At 42.6% G+C, this 16,129-nt stretch overlaps 1 protein-coding gene across 2 annotated transcripts in view; it reads left to right on the top strand.

Annotated features, from left to right (window-relative positions):
- SORCS3 (sortilin related VPS10 domain containing receptor 3) overlaps positions 1–16,129 on the top strand; it is a 418,783-nt gene that overhangs the window by 322,462 nt on the left and 80,192 nt on the right. For both annotated transcript variants that reach the window (XR_013838924.1, XM_079976042.1), the window contains exons 9-11: positions 507–686; positions 8,252–8,398; positions 10,682–10,784. Coding sequence is in view for 1 of the 2 variants with exons in the window: in XM_079976042.1 (XP_079832168.1) it covers positions 507–686; positions 8,252–8,398; positions 10,682–10,784 (430 nt within the window). In the remaining variant the exon portion in view is untranslated. The remainder of the gene's footprint in view (positions 1–506; positions 687–8,251; positions 8,399–10,681; positions 10,785–16,129) is intronic.

Below are 16,129 nucleotides of genomic sequence, written 5' to 3'. Positions count from 1 at the left end.
TAGGTCCAAGATTGATGTTTTCCAGGAAAAGGGCAATTTGGTAGCCACTTTGGGATGGATGGAAATTCTAACTCCTTTCTTATTGCTAGAGCTTAGTCTCTCTTATTGCAAGTTAAGGGACACTGTCCTGGCTAGCTTGACAGCTGTGCTTTCCAGGTCTGCTTGGTAGAAGGAGCCCTTTAGGCTGTGAATCTTCCAGGAGCAATAAAACATGCAAATGTATAAATAAAAAATGAAGTAGGATGAAACTCCTTCAAGGACTCTGGAATCTCCTTCCCTCTTCCTCACTAACCACCCTGCAGCCATTTTAAAATTAAAAACACACAAATAAGGAAAGGCAGAAAATGATAATTTATTGGCTTGGTCTAATAGAAAATTGTTTAACATCACTCATAACTCATGGTCCTTCCCCTGCTGTGGCATAAGTCATGGTAATTGCTTTGTGTCCCAAAGGGCAGAGAAATATAAAGATCGGGGGGTAATAAGCCTTTTATCTTCCTTAACAGGACATGCATATTATCAGCACAAATGAGAATCAGGTGTTTGCAGCAGTTCAGGAATGGAACCAGAATGACACATACAACCTTTACATTTCTGACACCCGAGGGATCTACTTCACCCTAGCCTTGGAGAACGTCAAGAGCAACCGAGGACTAGAGGGGAATGTCGTCATTGACCTTTATGAGGTAGGCATCCAAAGCCATGTTGAAGCAACCTTGTCTCTTACAAATATCATTTCATAGTAGGGCTGTCTGCTAATTATTGTTTTTTGTATTATTAAGGATTATTGTCTATTACTTAGCATGTTTGCAATGAAAATTAGCATTCTTAATTTTATCAGGAGAGCAATACAAATACTTTAAGGATATGCTTTATTTTGCTTAATTTATGACACTTCTGTGCCACATTTCTTCCATTGTGACTGGTCCAGGAGTTGATCCAACTGTAATATCAATTACAGATAGGTAGCCGTGTTGGTCTGCCATAGTCAAAACAAAATAAAAAAATTCCTTCCAGTAGCACCTTAAAGACCAACTAAGTTAGTTCTTGGTATGAGCTTTCGTGTGCGTGCATCTGAAGAAGGTATCTGAAGAAGTGTGCATGCACACGAAAGCTCATACCAAGAACTAACTTAGTTGGTCTTTAAGGTGCTACTGGAAGGATTTTTTTTATTTTGTTGTAATATCAATGTTCAGTCTATTTTAGTTCATTTTTGTCCAACTAAACTCTTGGTTGAAAGTTCATCAAAGTAGGAAGACTGTCCCTTAAATGATGCTAGACTGTCCATGCGCTCAGTACTGAGGAGTACCATGCAGGTCTTGAACTCAGCTCTCAAAAGTGTTAGGCTGAATTCTTTATCAGCAGTGCTTTCTGACATTTTTTTTTACTGTTGAAGTTTTGCAAGCGTATGGAGATGCCTCTATCTACAAGGGATGCCAGATTGCTGCTCCCAAGCTATGTGCATTCCACGAAAGTGAATTTAAGTTAATTAGTTTGGTATGGATGCAATGTGCACATCAGAAAATAGCCTGTGTCTTTAACCATCTTTCAGAAGAAATATTTGTGAAATGTTGGCAAACATGTAAGTCTGTGCTGGCACCCTGGGGGTGGGGGTGCTGCTTGTTTGTTTTTTATTGGCAGCTTTTGTTGCCTGTGAAGTCTCAAATGAAAAAGGAAGGCTAGTGAAATCTCATATGGCAGAAAATCTTCCTAGGTCTATCAGTAATGCTATGTTTTTTTCTGTGGATGCGGATTCATCTTCCAATTGTCACTATGTATTTGTCACTCTCTCTTCCTATGGGACAGGCCTGATAGCCTATCTGAGCATAAATATTCACTTGCAGCTTTTTTTACCCTTGCCATTTTGACTAATAATCAGATGAACATCCTGAGTTTTCTTATAGTTTAGAAACAGATTGATTATTTATCTATTTTCAGCTAGCAAGCATGATTCTGTCATTGCCTAAATACAATATAAATCTAGATATCTGTAGAATTCCATCAGGCAAGCCAACTTCAGCCCTAGTTTGAAGGCAACACTTTTCTTCAGTTTTCTTGGGGAACAAAGGGGGAGAAGCAAAGCTGGTCCATAAATCTACACATTTTTGAGCCACCAGAGGAACTGATGTTGCACAATGCTATCATTCAGAAATATAACTGCCAAACAACATTTAAATCAAGATCAAGGCCATCTTTCAATCGAGTGCATTTCTTTCTTTCTTTTTGAATGAATTCTAAGCAAAGTTACAATGAATAACCATAACAGTTTTCTTTCTCTGTCTCTATTTCTCTCAAGTGAAGCCTAAAAGAAAGTGCCATGCCTTCCATTAATAATTTTCTCCAGAAATTTAGCCTAGTCTTCATTTTAATATTATATTCCTAGAAATATATACAGTGGTACCTCTGGTTACGTACTTAATTCATTCCGGAGGTCTGTTCTTAACCTGAAACTGTTCTTAACCTGAAGCACCACTTTAGCTAATGGGGCCTCCTGCTGCCGCCGTGCAATTTCTGTTCTCATCCTGAAGCAAAGTTCTTAACCCAAGGTATTATTTCTGGGTTGGCGGAGTCTGTAACCTGAAGCGTATGTAACCTGAAGTGTATGTAACCCGAGGTACCACCGTACTTTATTTCCCTGCCTGTGTACGTGATATTTTCATAAGCCACCTTGTAAGTTTATACCCTGGAAGACTGCTGAATTATTCCTGGCTACTGTAATTATGATGTATCATGTTTGTTGGATTGTTTTAATGGCATATTCAGTCATTATTTTTTTGTTTTCAAATGTTTACTTTGTATTGAATTCCTCTGTTCTGCATTGCTGCGGTATGGTTTTAATGAGAGCCAGCTCATAAATATTTTAAATAAAATAAGAAATAAGAAAATAATATCAGAAATAAATGTTCCATGTTGTGAGTACATGGATTAATTTCATTTAACAGGTTATCCTCAAGCAATTATGTAAACTTGAGCCTAGACACTTGTTGAATTGTACTTGCGGAATGGTGGCCGAAAGAGGTTATTTGGCTAAATCCTTGTACATATCCACTTGTGTGTATTCAAAGATGCACATTGTTGCAGACAGTAATTGCCTTGGAACTAAAACAAAAAAAAATTCCTTCCAGTAGCACCTTAAAGACCAACTAAGTTAGTTCTTGGTATGAGCTTTCGTGTGCATGCACACGAAAGCTCATACCAAGAACTAACTTAGTTGGTCTTTAAGGTGCTACTGGAAGGAATTTTTTTTTGTTTTGACTATGGCAGACCAACACGGCTACCTATCTGCCTTGGAACTGTTTGTGATCAGTTTCTCATGTCAGGGGCTGAGACCAAACAGTAGGTGCAGCAACATATGGGTGAGAATTGGGGCACAGTGCACTAACCTTGAAGGCAATTTGTCATGTTTTAATGTTTCATATTTTATGGTAAGTACAGTCACAATTTCCCTTCCTGAGGAACAAGATATGCCTGGTGTTTACTCTTCCTGAGTAGACCCCTCCTCTCAAGCAGAACGCAGGTTCTGATATCTAATAACCAGTTAAACACTCCTCTGTGGATCCTGTATCTTCCACCAGGTTCACCTCCATCATATGAAATTAGGAATATAGGAAGCTGTATGCAAGGCAGATGTTCTGCTACTGAGCTCCAGGGTGGGGGAAGGAGAAGGGAAGAATAAAGGGGAAGAAGCTGCACGCACAGTACAGTGCTGGGTTCTCTGGCACAAAGTGACTAGTGTGTTGGGCTGCCTGGTAGGTTTTCACAGATGTCCTGGGATATTCAAAGACTCATCTTCGTACAGCTGAAGAATTTCAAGAAAAGCAGAACCAGTTATGAGAAGACTGAGAACAATGTTTGCAAGGATGGGTTGCATATCCCTGAGTATTTAGAGTGTAAACAGTCATTCAATCAAAGGCAGGAAGATGTGGACCTCCCTGTGAATTAGGTTTCCAGGAAGCTATAAGAATAAGTTGCGTGGCAAGACCCTCAAGCCGAACCCCCCATTAGGGTAAATAAATTCACACAGACACAGATATTTTGTTTAAGGTTTTTGGGCAAAATTTTGGCCACAGCTTTATTGATTACAGAAATGAGAGTGGTATTGGCTTAGGCATTGGCAAGACTATATCTGACTCCCGCCCCCTTCGCAGGAAGTCTGTAAGGGTAAACCACCCAAAGGGAAATTGCTTCTGGGGAACCCGCCTGCATCTCCCCTGGTGTTCCCAGAGGCCTGGCATCGCCCTCACCCTTCAAGCGGACTTCGGACAGGAATTAGGCCCGGCTTCCTTGAACGGAATACTCTTGAAACTGGAGGGGCAGGCGATGGCCGACCTCCCCTCCCCCATTCACCATAAGCCAATGCCTAACCGCCAAACTTTACAAAGTTGTGACGATTGCTAAGAGGTAGGCAAAAACCAAGTGGCCCGTGCCAATTTGCCGAATGGACAAAAATTCTACCCAGTCCCCGACTCAAGATGGGCAACCAACCAAAGTCCAAAGCAAGGCCAAAGGCTAAATTAAAGGGAGGGTGGGAGGGTGTTCGGCAGCGCGAAGCAGGAGCCTGGCACACGTTGTGCTGCCGCTTTTATACTTTTCCCCACTAACACCCTTTAACATGATTGGGCAATAGCCCTGGGTGATTGTGGTGCCACCCCGGTGTGAGGGCGATAGCTCCACCCACGCCAGGGTGGGGGGAACCAGGTTGTGAGCCTGGCCACACCAGGACCATCTATTAAGATGATCCCATTTGTGCACACTCATTTATCAAGGAGTATTTGAGTGGGCATATCCTGGAAGTGTCATGCATTGCAGCCAGTGCCCAGTGTGGGATTTTAAAAAGGAAGTGGGATTCTTTAGTCAGGCTCAGTTATGCCTACCTGAAAAGAAGTGGGATGGTATCTCATCCTGTCCTATCTAATTTCAAGCCCTGATTGCAGCAGCAGGTGTACAGGTTTTTGGCTACACATGTGTCACATTATTGGTATGGAACAGAATGATGTATAGAAAGGTCTCTGGAAAGTCGGAAAGAATGGAAAGAGGTAATGCAAAACTGGTGGCAGATGTCGAATTGAGAGCGACCAAAAGGCCTCTGATGACAAAATGGGCACCTGGGCTCTGGACACAGGGACCATCTTTGCTAAAGGAAGAATGTTCCCTAGTATCCCAAGATACAGAATCCCAAGATTCTGTATCCCAAGATACTGTATTCTGTATCCCAAGATACTGTATTCTGTATTCTGTATCCCAAGATACAGAAAAGGATGAGGCTCCTGTCTTGCCTAAAGTAGCATGCAAAATGTTTGGGTGGTTAACTTATATATCAGCCCTCCTTTCTATACAGGGGCATATTTTAGAAACAGAGCTGTGGAATAAGCAACAGCTATGAATATAAATAAAGAGGAACAGAGTGGGGCTGTTAAGTTCCTAATATGCAGAAAAAGGAAGAAGCAATAGTTTTAGGAGTTCTGCTGCCAAAGAGGAATTCCTCTGGAGATGAGATTAAAGTCTTCTTACTGGGTTCTTAAGAAGCAATTTGTTTTTTGATAGAAAATTTTGAGCTCACTTCCCATGTGGATTTCAAAAATAGGTCTCTGTCGTTACTTGGGCAGTGTCAGAAGCCTTTGTAAGAAACACTTTCTGTATTTGAAATTACCCTCATTTTTTTAAAACCCTTTTTCTGAGATCCTTTCCCATTTTTCTGCTGGTAAGGAGAGGCAGCTGATAAGTAATCCAGCAAGGTGATTGTGGTATAAATTATATTTCTCTGCTGTGGAACAAGTCAAGCTGGTGCAGACTTTCGGAAAAAGAATGCTAAAATCAGACACATGGGTGGCCTCCCCCCCCCTTCTCCTTTCATATCTCCCTTGGGGTGTTTCAACAGTAAAACTCAAATCTTAAGTCATTTCGTATTTCAAGAACACTTCCTCTGAATTTCAGGGAATTTTTTTAATCCCTGAAAATTTGGGGAATACAACCAAAAAGCAAAATGTTCTGCCATAAATTTGGAAGTCTGTATTTTACACCACACTGGACATGTGCAGAAGCTTCCTGCATTGGCCTCTGATTTAATGATATTCTTGCAATCAACCAATGCAAGAAACTTTTGAGCATTCCTGTAATGAATGTATGGGGTTGCTCGTGCGTAAGTTGCCACCACGCCTGGCTAGGTAGCCTGGTTAAACCTTTCCTGACTGGACAGCCCTTCACTTTGTGGCTGTTAAGTCGCTAGCAGAATCCGTCAGTGGGCGTTTATTAAACTTCTTCCAGCACAAAAGCTTTTTGACGCCAAGTCTACGCCTACTTTCCCTGCGCGGAAGTCTTCTGCGCAGGGTGGGTGTGGGCAGAGGAGGACCTGTGCTCTCCCCGCTGGTCTCCAGCGAAGAGTCCTGGAGACCCCTCTCCGATTCCCCCAACTGCCCCCCTTTATCCCTGGTGTTACGCTGATTTCCTTCCCCAGCCGATGAGTTCCCTCTCTCCCTGCTTGGCCCTTCTCCGGCATCGCTTGGGAGCCCTGCCTCCACTTCTGGCTCCGATGTCAGTTCCCTGACAATTCCTTACATGGCCAGCAACATCAAGAAAGTGCCCAGAAATTCTGGAACACAAAAAACCCATTTTACCTTGGCAGTTAAGCAATGGAAGCAGTAGATCCGAAATCTGGACTGGACTCGGAAGGTTCCATAAAGTTTGGGCTGTAAAATTTGAATCTGCCAGATCACTGCTGGACAACAATGGGTAGATCTGCCTACCTGTGAGGATCCCCACTTTTCTTTTTAATTCATATCTGTGTTAGATACGTCAGCAGGATAGGAAGATAAAATATTATCTCTGGCATAAATTACAGGTCATTTTATATTACATGAAAACAATTTGCTTCCCATTTATTTGTTTTTTTTAATTCACTTTGGTTATTCATCGCCTAGCGCAACTGAGAGAAGCGGCAATTAGTTATGCCATCCATCTCCTTCTGTCAGTTCTCACTCCTTGCTCCCTCCTGCAAAAATCTTCTCCTCCTGCAGCAGCCCATACCGCCCACTTTTTAGTTAGGGCCAAAGCTATCCTAAGTCTCCTCTGGAAGATTCCTTTTTTTCCTCCCGCACACCAACCCCCTCAATCTGGCAGAACATAATTTTGCATACAGCACTTCTGAACTTGTTATTTGATTCATTTAAATCCCTGCAATAAGAGTGCATTAGTCAAGCATTTCACTCTGAGAGGCTCCATGGGAGCTTCTTGCAAAGGACTTGTTAAGTCTGCCAATGGGCTCTGCAATGTGACGATACCAAGAGACACCTGAGATCCAGACTCATAGTAATAGACTAGCTTTCAAGACTTGCTGTGAACTTCCCAGAGCATCTGACAGGCTACTATTGTTTGAAATAGGATGCTCAACTAAATCTGATCGTCATTCAAACTGCACGCTGTTCTTCTATAAAACCCAACAGAGAAAACTTTCCCATTGACATCCCCTACATCTTCTAATTGACACCCCCTACATCAGGGATGTCCAACTCCCAAGAGACTGCAATCTCTTGGGGGGGGGGGGACTGGCAGTGATCTTCACCTTTTGGGGGGGGGGGGTTCAGGTCAAAGTTGTTGAGCTTGTTTTAGAGTAGAAAGCCCGATTATTAAACTACAGTAAATTAGAGTTATTGGACAAGGGGAAAGTGGATTAGTCACTCACCAAAAGATCACTAAGGAAACAATCTGCCTCACAGTGAAAACTCCATCTTCTGTTCCAGCACTCATGAGAAAATGGAGGGTGGGGCAAGGGGGCGGGGCCGGTTGCTCTTAGGCAAAAGCAAAGGAAAAGGAGCCCGCGATCAACAGCAATTGACCGGAACCTACCAGGGATTGACCAGTTGATCCCGATCGACCTGTTGGACATCCCTGCCCTACATCTTCACCTGTGGAATCTCATTTTCCTCTTCTCCAACTTGAGCCACCAAAGAGAGCTTCCATTCCACTTTATCTGAGCCAAGGGCCATTTACTCATACACTCTCCAAAATGATCTGAAGTCATTCCTGTAGGTCCAGTGGCAGTTTGGTTTGGTCTTTCTGGGGATTGGATCAATACCATTAGGGCTAAGAATGAGTTAAGACAGAATGGACAATCTCCTTAAAGTACTGGTTCATTATCATGCCATTATTTAAATTTGTTTGCTAGCTCCTTCTGATTCTGCTGTACACTACTGACTGTGACTTGTTCTTGCCTAGTCGCCCGATGTGGTTTTTCATCTCTCATAATTTTTCCTAGGTAGCAGGGATCAAAGGCATATTCCTGGCTAACAAGAAAGTGGAGGACCAAATTAAGACTTTCATCACCTACAACAAAGGGAGAGATTGGCGTTTGCTGCAGGCTCCAGATTCAGATCTGAGAGGAGACCCCATACACTGTCTGCTGGTCAGTGAAGGAAATTTTCCAAGTTGTAATTAGTGGGCCCATCACAATGGGCATTCTCTAAATCCCAGACAGAAAAGGAACTCATTGAAATCCATGGGATGCCTCCATAGGATCCAGCCCTGCATAGTTAGTCCCCCAATTTGCATCAATTATTTCCTCCTCCTGCCACTTTTTGGCTGATAATTAAGTGAATAACTTATCAACATCTGGTTTCACAGTCTTTTCAAGCCAGAAGGGATCATTATGAAAATTTAAATGAAAGCTATGGAATTGTCCCAGACTTTGAAATGTTCTACAAAGAGATAGCTTGGCATCAATAATATTGATTTACATGGGATCTTTCCCACATTTCAGAAGATCTACAGTGGCTTTGAATACATTTAAATGTGACAACATTTAAATGTTTAAGTTATAAGTAAAATAATAGCAATAACCACTCAAAATCAGACTAGAACTAATTGAACCGTTCCAAGTGTAATCTAAATGGCTTGAATAACTTAACTCCACCTGTTATCCCACTTGAAAAGCTGAAAGATGTTCAGACTTGGAGTTCAGCAAGTTTCCAGAAAAAAGGAAATTTCATGGTTTCAACAATGACAGAATGTCTTTTCTTTGGTGTTTTTGATGCTCTTTCTGTTTTCTGTATTTCTATTATTAGGCCTTAGCATGAATTATCAGTGGAACCATTTAAATCTTAGTGTATATTTATTATACAACAATAAATAGTATATAATAAATATACACAATGGGCAGGCTTTCCCTGTGCCTGCGGAACAACCTCACCTCCAGGGTGCATTTCACCATGGCGTTGATATCCTTTCATTGTCAGGTGAAGACTCACCTGTTTACCTAAGGCCTATTGGGAGGGGTGAACTGTATTGCATTTTTGAATTTCTGGCATTGACACTTTTAGTTGTAGCAACTTTTTAAAAATCTTGTTTTACATTACGCAACTGTCTGGTTACGTAAACTTTGGGATGCGTGAGCGGCAAACCCGGAGGTATTTGACTGGGTTTCACTGCATGCGCATGTGCAGAAGCAGTCCTCAGGTTGTGGAAACCTTGGGATCCGACTGGACCTCCAGAACGGATCCCATCCACAACCAGAGGTACCACTGTATTTTAATATTTTTGCTTAACTTTTTGAACTATTTCTGCCCTGGCACCTTTCAATGAAGGGCAAATAATCAATAAATGAATGATTAATTTGAGATTTTTTTATTTGCTTTTTAAAGATTTGTATGATTGTTATGCCTTGTATTGCATAAACCTATTCTTATGTAGGTTTGAGCCACTTTCAGCGTGGTCTACCTGGGAAAATGACATACAAGTAAATTAATGGTTGTGATGATGATACCTGTTGATCGTGGAGAATAATCTTTTAGTACTGAGGGTCAAGATGAAGAGGCAGCAGCTCCTTTTGAATTTTTGGACTATGGGTTTACTTCAAATAGCCATGTGCCATATCCATATCATACATTCAAGGCACTATTCTACCCCTTGAGCTGTTATGGCACCCCCTCCAAAAAAAACCCCCTGGGAATTCTTTTAGTTTGTTTAAGGTCTGAAAATGAGACCCCTATTCCCCTCACAGATCTACAATTCCCAGAGTTACCTGGGAAGAAGCACTGACTATTATATCAATTTGAGGATGTTTGCTGAAGTAATATAATGGTGCTTTAAATGTATGGCGTGGGTGTTGCGATGGAACATTCTAATGAAACTTTTGTTTCACGGAACTCAGATTCTCAAAATAATAAGCTATTTGGAGAAAGGAACTTCATAGCTTTAACAGCCTGGTCTAGGAAGGTGCAATCCATGTGCAGGCATGAACTGTCCCATGCAGACTGCCACTCTGGATTGTGTTCATATGCAGCTTGCTGCATGGGAAAGGGCGGGGGGCAGCATGCAGTTTTCCGAAATGCTACTAATCAAATGCTGAGCTTTGAGAACTCTGTGCCTAGGGACTAATTCCAGCTGCCTCTTCCTCATTAAACAGGTTATCTGTCATGCCACACTTGTCTGTGAGGATGCCGGAACAGGTGCTTGAGTACAGCAGTGTATCTGGCGAACATTGCTTTTTGTAATAATTCGTTGAAACCAAGAACAATTAATAGAAATGGAAATTTAGATTGGAAATGGACGCCAGTCCCTTTCATCAGGCTCTTTGAACAGTCTCAGAAAACAGAAGAAAACATGAATGTAATACCAGGTGGCTGGCTTAGCCCATGTATTCAGTTTTTCTCTACCAACAATTATCTTTCTTCTTTCTCAATCCTTCCAGCCCTTCTGTTCCTTGCATTTGCATTTGCAAATCTCAGAAAACCCCTATACTTCAGGCAGCATCTCGAGCAAAGAGACGGTTCCTGGACTTCTGGTTGCTACAGGTAAAGGAATTGACTGGACTCTGTTGCTCTTATTCTTTTCAAGCACAGAGCTGCTGTTAACATTAGGGGGCAGCTCTGCCATTAGTCAAGTGCTTCATGAGGAATGTGCTCCCTGGATTTTGCAGGGCATGCACTGCAATGAAAAAGAAATTCTAGATTTTGTCCCTAATCAACAGAGCTAGAACCTGGCATTTGTAGGCATATATCTTATTCATCCAAGTAGACATTTTGGTTGACTGGGCAATCATCTATGGTTTTGTGTGGGTAGATTAAAAGCCAGTGTGCTGTCACAGTCATAGCACTATTTCGCTGTCCTGTTTATCCTGTAATAGACATATATGATTTAACATATAATGCATGTAAATGTTCCTGTCTATATGATCCTGTATGTGCTGTTGCTGTTACATTTATACCCCACTTTTCCTCCAAGGAGTTCAAAGTGGTGTACATGGCTCTCCCTGTGAGGTAGACTGAAAGTTGGTGACTTGAATCCTCAGGATTTGAACCTTGGCCTCCCAAGTCCTTTTCCAACACCTTAACTACTACACCACACTGCTTGATTTGTGGTGTGCAAAACAGGCTGTCAGGGATCTGCTTGCAGGGGAGGGGGGAGAGACAGGAACATACAGAGAGCCCCCTCCTCTGTTGAGCAACTGCACTTCGTCAGAGTCTGGGGATGGGGAGCTTTCAGGAGACACGGAAGATGAGAGAAAGGGGAGCCAAAACACTGCTACCAGGGAAAGGAAGGTGCAGCTTCTGTCGCATAGCTTTCCATGTAAGGAAAAAAGATGGAGAGATGGCTTCCCCGGGTTTCTATGCTGGAGGGGAAATAGGAAGAAGGCACTTCCGGATTCTGCTAGCAATTGAGGCAGACATGGTTTTGAAACTTCTGCACTGTACATAAGTTTTGCACACAATAAAACCTGAAAAGACAGGCTGTTATCTTTGTGAGCAACCACGCTCCCACCTCACACAGGCTTTGCAGGTGCACAACAGTCACATCCTACTATGATGTCTGCCAACCAATAATTCCATTATAACGGGTTACTACAGTGTAGATGGTCCATATACGACTGATGCTGGAAAGAACAATGTGGGCCCACCACCTGGCTTCTCTAAGAAATAACTATTAAAGTGCATTAGGTACAAAAGAAATCAAATATGCACAATAACATTACCTTTAAAGCCAAGGAAACCTCAGATCTTTCCGCTTGTGAATTTTTTTGGAGATTCATCTTCCATGCTAAGTTATAGTTACATTGAATTTGTGTCAACACAGCTGACTGTTGTGGCTAATGTGTGGGCACTGTCGCCATCATTTTTCTTTCCCTCTGCCTTGCCATCTCTCCATTTTTCTTCCCTGGGTGGGTTTTCATGCCATCACTGTGCTGTTCCTCTGTCAGAGTCAATTGCCTGTGAAATAGCATTGATCCATGCTGTTGTGCTTCACAGTAACCCTTACACCCAATCCAACACAGTTATTTGCTGCCAGTTTGGCCTCCTGGCCTATAAGCCTGGCTGCCTTCAACAGCTCGCTAAAGCTCAGCCTCATATTAAAACATGGAGGTAGAATCCAGTAAGAGATGGGTATCACCAGGAGAAAGCACAAATCATTGAAAATGCCTTTGAACAAACATGTATGGTGTATATTTGCATATTGAAATGGGATGAAAACCCAGTGCCATTTAGCTCCTGTCTAAATTGCCATGGTGGCTCCAAACATCACTCAGCCTTGCTTTCTTTATGGCTGTGAAGTTGCAGAACGTGGTCACAAAATATTGCCACAAATAGATCTTTAGCTGGTAGGCAGTGACACAGTTCCTTTGAAGCAATGCCATTTTATGCCCTGCTGAATCTATAGTTGGTTGCTCTTACCCTTAGGCAACGGTTCATTCAAGCTTCTCACAGTGGCTGTTGGCTGTTGGGACAATGTACCTTGCATGGCAGGCTGCCTTGGAGCGACTGGCAGCAACTTTGTATGTGGGCTTAATACTCTTGGGGGCATTTCTGTGCATTATACCTTTCACAAAGATGCTGCCAAAGAATTAGTTGTGGTGGGTACGCCTGGCAGCGGCTTAAGAGCTGCTGCTCATAATTCATGCATTGCTTTCCCCATCAAAAAAGAAACTGAGAACACTTTGCCACTAGTGTATTGATGTCCTCTGCTTGCTGGTGAAACCTGTCTTTAGCGGATCTCAGGATCCTAATGACAGCTTCTTATAATGTTAAATGCCAGCAGTGCCCAGACCCTGCTAATTAATTGTGACAGCCATCACAGCCCCTTTATGTCTGCATCTGCCTGCTCACAGTAGGATACCTCATCGAGATGGCCATAGTCATCCAGTCTTGTGTAGAGTTCCCACAATGCTTAGCTCAGTGGGAGCTGTCGAAGGTAACAAAAAAGCTTGCTGAATGGTTGTCACTGTAGATAGCTTGTTTGTGTAACATGGGGTGTGTTCTGTAATTTCAAAACCTGCCAGCAAGTTGGCATATTCCTGATCACAGAATCTTGTTGTGACTTCTCTGGCTGCTGGCTGATTACATGACCCATGCTTGGGCTCAAGGTAGACAATAACCTTGGGCTAGGCAGGAAAGTGGTAGGTAGTCAGGCAGGAAACAGGTTGAGGGGCAGTAGGCTGGTGACCTACAAATGGCAGCAGTGGATCGAGGAACTTTATTTCAGCCAGTGCCACCAGCCTGGCCTTCTCAGACCAGGAGGTTATGGACTGTGTTGTGGATGTGCTAGCTGTAGATTCTTCCTTATATCAGCAGCCCAGCACAAGGAGAGAGATGTTCTCAGTTCAAGCCCTCTTGCATATGACATAACTAGACTAGACTTGACTGCTCAACTTTCAGGAGATCCTATCAAATATTTCATTGAAATTGTGAGATCTAGAAACCCGTAGCAGTGAAATATTGAGCCATCAAATATTCACATAGATTAGCTTCTATTTCTAGAAATTAGAAAGAAAGTATAATGGTATCCCTTTAAGTGAACAGCTGCAGGGAGAGCTGGCTGCTGTTATTTTATTGAGAAATCGCTATATATAAATGAAACCTAGAATGAAGGAACTTCAGACAGCTCTTATCCACTATCTTTTTTTACCTATTAATGCATCTATAATTTTCTCTCTAAATAATAGCATGTTACATAGAGTTAAGGCATATTTTGAATTTGCTGTGGGCTCTACAATTGAACAAACTGCTAACTGAACTGCAATGACCGCTCTCAAAAGAAGTCATGAATGGAGCTAGAGGGAGTGGATGAGAAGGGAGGAAAAGGGAACCCACTTATGCTATGGTGGCGAGCAGAAAATAGGAAATAAGATGCTGTTGTTTGCAATGAGTGTTACTTTATGCCAGAGATTTCCCAGTTTTCTACTCCCAAGATCCACTTGAGAGGACCACCAGTCACCCGATGGCAGGAGATGGGGCTGGAGTCAGGTACAAAATGCCATGAAGATAGGATGCTTGAAGATATTATAGCTCTAGCCCAGTGATGGCCAAACTTGGCCCTCCAGCTGTTTTGGGACTACAACTCCCATCATTCCTAGCTAAAAGGACCAGTGGTCAGGGATGATGGGAATTGTAGTCCCAAAACAGCTGGAGGGCCAAGTTTAGTCATCACTGCTCTAGCTGCTCACTCCACCTCTTTTGCTTCTGCCTCCATCTCCTCTATCACTTCTCCTGGAAGAAAAGCAAGAGAGGAGATGACACACAAAAGAGGCTGCTGGGAGGCAGCTGGAGAAAGTGTGACCCACATAAAACAAAGCAGTGGGCCACCTGTGGGCCCTGGCCCACAGTTTGAGAAACACTATGCAAATACAAACTTGTTCTATGAAAGAGTTACTTTTTCTTATCTGGTGTTACCAAGAGACCAGGGCATAGATATTCCTTTCATTCTGTCTCCAAAACCATTCTGTCTCCTAGGAACATAGGAAGCTGCCTTACGCATGTAGCTCAGCCTTGTCCACACAGCCTGACAGTGTCTTTTGTGGCTGCAGACAAGGAACATTCCTGGGCTGACCTGGAGATTCCAGGAGGTGAACATGGCGACTTCTGCATTCAGAGCAGTTGCTCTCCCATTGCTTTATGGCCCTTTCCTTAAGTTTTATTTACCGTATATAACAACAATATATTGTTGTTTGTACAGTCTTTGATTCAGAACTTTTGTGTGAGTGATGTATACTGTGGACACTTCAGTGTGTGCAACCTGTATGCACACAGGTGCTCTAGAACTGGAGGGCTTTCCAAGAGAAGGGTCCATAAAAACCATCCCAGGAAGAAGAAAAAGAGTCAGCTAGACTGTTTGTCTCTGACCTTCCGTTGCCATGACACAGATTAACAGTGGCATGGTTGGTTTTGCACACAGGAAGATTCTATGGGCTGTATACACACCTGGACTTGAAAGCCTCCTTGGACCTTGTTTGAGCTTCACTACCTTGTTTTCCACATGCTCAAGCAAGAAGATGCCACATGCCCACGCTCACAGAGGGTGCCCAACACCGACATGATCATATGCAGAACTATGCATTCCTGTATCTCTGGCAATGACAGGACAACCTTTCATGTGGCACTTTGTATTAATCTCAACCCTTAAGCCTCAGGTTTTATTTTCAGCAACATAAGTGCCATTACAAGTTGGCAAGCTGCATCCTCCGCTCACTGATAGGAATGTGTCAAGCTGCATCTGGGCTTTAATTCTTCATTTTCAAACATTAAATGTCAGGAGCTCAATTAACATTTTCATTAGTGTATATTTATTGTGCTCCTATTGAGGCTACACAGAAGTTTGGGACTGACTCTTCCTTTCCTGTTATCTTTAAAGTAAAAACAAAACAAAACAAGCAGCTTACCTTCCTTTTTATTAGGATGAACTTCTTCATGTCTGCTTTAAAAGTTAGCCACCCTGCAGGGTATGGAATGTTAGGAAATAAAGACACGGTGTCAGTTATTTCACCTGAAAGTCATTGTGTATCATAGAGCTTTTAAACCCAGTTGTTGGATTTAGGCTTTGAGAAAAACCTGAGTATTCTGTGCTCCACATACAGACAAACAGGTTGCATTGCATCATGGGAGATGTGCAGGAGGAGGCAAGTGAGGAAGGAAGGGGTGGGAGTCCTTGCACTAGCTTCTGGGTTAGCTGAATCTAGCCCTGAATTTTATGTCAGATTTACTAAACTCACTTCAACAAAACAAGGATCAAGGAGAGGTCTGACATCTCTTGAGTTCTGAGTGGTTCTTTTGAGTACTCCTGGAATGATCTGCCAAGCTGCAGCAGACACAGAAGTAGCACTCCACCAAATGCAAAAGAGTTCCAGGGAAGGGATATGTAGTTGTGGAAT

Source organism: Podarcis cretensis (genome assembly GCF_951804945.1).
Source record: "Podarcis cretensis genome assembly, chromosome: 5".
NCBI lineage: Eukaryota > Metazoa > Chordata > Lepidosauria > Squamata > Lacertidae > Podarcis > Podarcis cretensis.
The sequence above is the reverse complement of the archived record's forward strand: the minus strand, read 5'-3'. Positions and strand labels throughout refer to the sequence as shown.